At 38.8% G+C, this 6,966-nt stretch overlaps 1 protein-coding gene across 1 annotated transcript; it reads right to left on the reverse strand.

The window, feature by feature from the left end:
• LOC139711624 (tRNA-specific adenosine deaminase 2-like) lies at window positions 1–6,776 on the reverse strand. The gene is made up of 6 exons (XM_071623481.1): window positions 6,720–6,776; window positions 5,782–5,886; window positions 3,494–3,644; window positions 1,624–1,730; window positions 1,081–1,153; window positions 1–158 (listed from the first exon to the last, which is right to left on the reverse strand). Exons 1-6 carry the CDS (start codon window positions 6,774–6,776, stop codon window positions 1–3), a joined length of 651 nt encoding a protein of 216 aa, XP_071479582.1.
• Window positions 6,777–6,966: the final 190 nt, after the last annotated feature.

Raw genomic sequence — 6,966 nt, forward strand, 5'->3', positions numbered from 1 at the left:
TCATCCATTGTCATTCTCTCCCTTGATGTCTTTGTCTCCAATTAAGTGTTTTGCTGGTGTTCCCTGCTTGGTGTCAGTCCCAACATCAGACGATTCGTCTTCTGGTCGTTTGGTGTCTTTACTTGTCTTCTGTTGTGGTTTGACCTTGGGATTTGGAGCTTTGGGAGGATAAAAGGACGGAAAATTAACCAGTGACCAAGATTAACTTTATGTTTGGTTCAATTGTGGTTATACATGTAGTAACTTTCCATCATTTTGAGAGAACATTAAGTTGGGTACCTAATTTCTTGCATACAAGATGTTGGCATTACTGGCCTGATGGTTTTCACCCAGTAGTTCAACCCCGATACCTTTCACATTTCGGCCTTACCCAGGAGCTTCCAGGAGCACCAGGGAGTTTACCAGGTACAATTTGGGGGTAAAATTTATGAAGAGTCACCAAGTATTTTTTACTGGTTTTGAACCTACAAGAACTTTCATACTACAAGATATCCCAAGGTGAAATTTGCTGTTAGAATTTAGGGTATTACAGTGGACTCCAGTTACAGTCCTCGGGACCAGAAGCTTTCTTTTGTTATATCGAAATTTCATTATAACAAATAAGCAATAAAAACATAGAGCCGATGGTGTTGCGGCCTGCATTGTAAGTTTGTTGTATAACCGGAATTTCGTTAAAACTATGTTCGTTAAAATGAAAGTGCACTATACATGCAGCTTGACAGGCAAACAAATCCTCAAATCCAGGAGGTTTCTGTATTCTCTCCGCAGGACATGCAGGAAAAAAAGACACAAACATTTTCACACAGCATCCTCCAGAAATAGAAATACTGAGTGCTATTCAGCATCTTGGTTTACAGTACATGTTTGTTTATCTTTCCTGTTGGTGTACTATGGTAATGATCTTTAGATGGACTTTACCAATAATCCGAAGTCACATATACAGTAAGTGTATGTTTATCTTTGACATCAGAGTACTGTGGCATGTTGTAACCCACACACCAAACTTACACATCCACACGTCTGTATACAGACACCATGTCCCTTACAAATAAAATGTCCTAGACTATCATCAAATCTTACCGTTCGGGTTCTGTCCTTTGTAAAAATCTTGAAGCATCTCTATGGCTGCTGCTGCCTGGAGCCCACCTCTGCACTGCTCGTCCAATTCAGATTGAGTGTAAAACCATTTGAGGGGAACAAATGAGAATTCAGACTGAAGTCGGGACTATTATGATGCCTCGACTCCAATACGTTTCAATTTGAAACATGCTGATGTCTGAAAGTCTGCATTCAACTAATCACAATGTTACTTTGGGTTCAGCAGGACCTACAATGGACATTACATTCACCATCTTTGTTCCTGTCTTCAACATAAAGGCTAAAATGTACACCTTTCTACTGAGAGTAGCAAAAAGAGAAAAATTACATAACTGTCACATTAAGTCATTAATTCACTTGGTTTAAAAGTACCATTGCTTGTATACAAAACACAAAATACAGATAAAGATTGAGGTTCAAAGCAAATCAATGACAGTCCACAAATAAATATCATTTTGACTATACAGTGCTATCCCAAACTGACAAATCAATGGAAGACTTTGAATAATTTCAAAGTTTGCTGACCTCAAAGGGTGGGCCAAGAGAGGGTAGATCATCGGAGCTGACCGTCAGCACAGAGCCACAACCTCCAAATCGGTCATTAGGACAACCGTAGACCACTTTCCTGATGCCTGCCAGAGTAAAAAATAAACAAGGAAAAGTAGAAATTACGCAGTGCGTAATATATGTCCCCGCCGGAAGTAGCATTTAGTAGCAAAATGTACAATATAGGTAAAAAGATCAAGGTCAAAGGTCAAAGAAGTCAAAGGTCAAAATTCTATGTAGAAGTTTTGAAGCCCTCACCTAGTGCCATCACATACATAAAGCAAACGGAATCGAAATCGGGTTAGAAATGGCGAAGGAGTAGCATTTTGTAGCCAATGTACAATACAGGTAAAAAATCAAGGTCAAAGGTCAAAGAAGTCAAAGGTCAAAATTCTGTGTAGAAGTTTTGAAGCCCTCACCTAGTGCCATCACATAAAGCAAACGGAATCGAAATCGGGTTAGAAATGGCGAAGGAGTAGCATTTGGTAGCAAAATGTACAATACAGGTCAAACATCAAGGTCAGAGGTCAAAAAAGTCCAAGGTCAAAATTCTGTGCAGAAGTTTTGAAGCCCTCACCTCGTGCCATCACTTAAAGCAAACGGAATTGAAGTCGGGTTACAAATGGCGAAGGAGTAGCATTTTGTAGCAAAATGTACAATATAGGTCAAAAATCAAGGTCAAAGGTCAAAGAAGTCAATGGTCAAAATTCTGTGTAGAAGTTTTGAAGCCCTCACCTAGTGCCATCACATAAAGCAAACGGAATCAAAATCGGGTTAGAAATGGCAAAGGAGTAGCATTTTGTAGGCAATGTACAATATAGGTCAAAAATCAAGGTCAAAGGTCAAAGAAGTTAAAGGTCAAAATTCTGTGTAGAAGTTTTGAAGCCCTCACCTAGTGCCATCATATAAAGCAAACGGAATCAAAATCGGGTTAGAAATGGCGAAGGAGTAGCATTTTGAAGCAAAATGTACAATATAGGTCAAAGGTCAAGGTCAAAGGTCACAACTGAAATTCTGTATAGAAGTTTCAAAGCTCCCATGTAGTGCTATCATATAAAGCAAACAGAATCAAAATCGGGTTAGAAATGGCGAAGGAGTAGCATTTTGAACATTTTGATCACACACGGACGCAAAGACGGACGGACAGACGGACACACGGACAGACGGACACACGGACACACACACGTACGGAGCCCGTTTCATAGTCCCCTGCTCGAACTCGTTCGGCGGGGACAAAAATAAATAAATAAACATTCCTGACTCAGCTATCTTTGCTTGACTCTCATATTTATACACTTCAATACACTTCGGTGGGTGGCCGGAATTGATCAACTTAGTTTCCGATGAGTGACCAATGAGAGAAAATCTCTGTGTAATGAGGGTATTAGTTTGCCATCGGATGCCCTATCACAAATGGAGTCAGTGTGGGATAAGAATTGAATCAGTCTGATGTGTGCCAGATTTGTGATGTGTATCAGGTGTGTCCAGTCGATGTCCTATGACAGTCTGCCGGGTGTCTGATGAATAACAGTCACTGGACAAGTCTACTTGAGTCTTGGTTCTAAGGCTATTCTGCCAATGACATCACCCTTGGCAAGCCTTGATGCAAGACTTAGGAGCTTGTAGACTCAGATTTTCATCAGAACTAATCAGAACACTGACATTTTTGCATTCTGGGGATCAGATGAGCCTATAATAGACTGGTCAGTAGAAGGGGGCATTACAGTCTGTTCAATGTCTGTTCAATGTTTAGTCGGCATCTGTTCAGTGTCTACCAGAAGCCCAGTCAATGCCTTTTGCAGTGTCTGACCAATGTCTACTCAATGTCTGCTCTTGGTTCTCTCCTCACCCATGATACGGAGAGCTCCAGCACACATGATGCAGGGCTCCACGGTGACAAAGAGCTTAGTCCTAGAAAAGACCTCCTTCCTCGGCTCACTCTCCTTCCTACACCACTCCATTGCCTCTTCTATGGCCAGAAGCTCTGCATGCCTTGTGGCCTGTGCAATGAAATGTTGGATTCAAGCAGTCACTAAGTCAAGTCTTAAAGGGATGGAATAGTTTAGGTTTAGATGGGGCTACAGGTTTCCAAATTTTTAGGAGATAATTAGAAATTTCTTATGAAATACCTTATACAAGAGCATATAATTCTAAGAGGAATTCAAAGTTTATTTGATTAAAATTGGTTTTAAAATGGCTAAGATATCCAAAAAAGTGGGACCCATCCCTTATCAGGATTGCTTTGTTTTACTTTGCTCTTTCGCATTTTATTATAGTTTCTAAGTACCGGCAGCATCTCACAAAAAAGTTAAAAGCTGAATCCCCCTCTCAATAAATACTATACCTAGCCTTTAAATGAAACAAAGAACAACATGTTTGATTACTCTTCTTCACTTGTCACCTACAGCATCTAGACTTGAGAGAGCAGTTCAATTATTGTAAGAAGCAATACTGAAAATTGAAGGCAATTCAAACAGAATTCTCAAAATCTCCTTTGCAACAAGAGTTCATCAATAATATAACTAAAAGAGTGAGTTCAAGCCTTGTCAGATTCTCTGTTTACTGATTTTTCATGGTGCAATGAAATCCAAAGCCCCTTTAGATACCAAGAACTAATGATATCTGATCAAAGCAATATCAAAGTTCCAGACAAGGCCAATTGCAAAATTGTTCACTGCATAAAAGAAGATTTAAACACAACACTTATTATGGAGAGGTGAATAGTGCAAGGGATGTTATTTATTTTGGAGCAATGCTTCAGATGGTTACATGAACTTATTTTGTTTTAAGCAGTATATTATGGCAGTATTTGCAGTTGTCACTGATTTATCTCTGTGCATTAGGTGTGGCTGTTCGTGTGATGGTAAAACAACACAGGGAGCAATCAAACTCGTTCATCTAAACTATGGCAAAGTGAAAAGTAGTCAGCATTTTGACTCTATCAAGTTCATGTCTAAGTGCATTGGAGTTCCAGACTGATTTGTCTGTCAATGACAGCCAATCTTCACAGCTTCCTTTCATTGTCCTATGCAAAGAGAAAAGAAGCATGCCTTCAAGTTCAAGAAAGATCAAGAGATTCTATGAACCCATGAAACCAAAAGCACATTTAAGAGAAGAATGACAATGACCAAGAATCACTGTCAGTAGATTTGTGTCCTCAGCTAAACCATAAATCTAAGAGTAAATCTGAAACTCCCTATTACTAAAGACCTAAGGCCTCAGCCACAGAATAACTCCCATCCTTTTATATAGCTTCATGGCAACACTTGTAAGAAAATGTGCAGGTTGTAACTTCATGGTACAAGCAAGGAGGTTCAAGAGAATGGAGTCTCAACCGTCTTATTTCCTTCGCTAGATGTTCGAAGCCGCCGCTCAAAAATATTTGAAGCATGTGCCAAACAGGATCTGCCACGCAGATAGTAATACAACTGACTCGTGTCTCATTGCATAATCACCAGCCACTTTCTAAGGAAGATGTGTCTTTGTGATGGTAATTACTTTTCGCTATCCCTTCTTATGAAAGATAGGTGGTACAGACACGAGGATGTGCGAATAGAAATTGCGCAAAAAATGCTGAAATAAAGATGAAAATTACTCGACTGGGCATACCCGGGCACTACTCTGATATATCTATCAATAAAGAATTATACTTGAAGATTATTCCATGCTAGTTTTATTTGTTGGAATTAAGTGGAAAAGTGATAAAACCGGCTTTCCACGATGGTACAGTTTTAAACATTTTCACATGATACAGCTGTGTTACACTTTTGAACAAATTTCTGCATGGGATTGACTTTTGTTTTACATGCTCTATCATTAAGTGAAATTTCATTTCATTTAATAAATAAATAAGCAAAATATGGCCAATATTATGTTAACGTTCAAAATGAATCTTCAGATTGCTCAGCAAGACGGCGGCTTCGAACATCGATCATCACAGGCACAAATGCATCTGTGAAATTCTTTTGTACATCAATAGAAATCTGACAACTGTTTGAATAATTACAGCCAGTTGGAACTCCAACTCTTAAACCTCCTTGGTACAAGTAGTTGTGAGTGGATGGATGGACAGATATCTTGAACCATGCATTGTTTCATTCACAGCATTTCTAAAATATCTTGTGAAAGGAAGCTTACATTCTTTGTTTCGTTGACTGCATTTCTTCCTGTACCAATCACCTGGTCTCTGAACACCAGCAGGCAGCCAACGGGAACTTCCCCTTTAGCCAGGGCCTTATGAGCCTAAAGGAGTGGGGGCAACAGGATACAAAGATCAATCAATCAATCAATCAATCAAAATCATAATGCTATTAAATCCCATAAAACTCATTCTTGCTGAAAATGAAAGGGCATTCCCAATAAATATGGAGCAACTGCTCACTCAAATAATGGCACATCAATGAATATGAAGTTTTATCTATTCCAGGTCACAACATAGAGAAAACAACTGTACTTCATGTTATCTCTTTTTGCTTTCCACTATAGTGGTGTCACTTTAAAGTCGACATACCTTTCTGCTTTCCTTGCATTTAATACTGGTGCACTTTCAACAGTTTTTCACATTCTTAATCAGGACGACAATATTCATTTTAGAATGCCATACATTTGTTACCTTACTTAACTAAACTTTAATTCTACCCATTTGTACTTTCAACAATTTTATCCTGTAGACATCTTGTCTGATGCTTGGAACACTATAAATCTATGTCATCAGTGACATCACCCATTCCTAACCAAATAGACTAAAGAGCCAATAAATGTGTTCAATTGACTGTAACCTTGAGTGTCATCATGGTACATTTACAAGATGAGCTATCATATGAAACCACAAACAATATATAAAAGATAGTAATTTTATGTCCTTTTCTGTTTTGCAAGACAAGGCCACTGCTCTGTTTGAACTCTGAACTTTATTTGCTCTATCATTCAATGCTAAGTATTAGAGGTCTAATCATCATTAACTGAGTGAATGTGGCCGAGACACATACATACACTATACAGTGACATTACAGTTTGAATTTATTTGATATTATTATTAAATAAATACGACAAAAGTCCCTGACTGAAAAATTCACCATCGCCAAAGCTTCGTTCATCCACTTGTCCTCACTGTCATCTTCTGTCTCCTTCATTTTTGTTTCCCCCTGAGAATCTGGGTGTCCATAAATAACAAATAACGGAATTGATAAACACACATTACACAGTCACAGCATCACATACAACTTCACAAGGATGCCTCTGCTAATACAGTGCTATACCCCAGTAAACATACCATATGCATGGCAATGGCATGGGGCAGTGCAGTGTAGGTAGGCATGCAGT

The sequence above is a fragment of the Diadema antillarum genome, unplaced genomic scaffold (assembly GCF_040938485.1).
Source record: "Diadema antillarum isolate AM-2024a unplaced genomic scaffold, OU_Dant_1.0 seq00001676_RagTag, whole genome shotgun sequence".
NCBI classification, from domain to species: Eukaryota; Metazoa; Echinodermata; class Echinoidea; order Diadematoida; family Diadematidae; genus Diadema; species Diadema antillarum.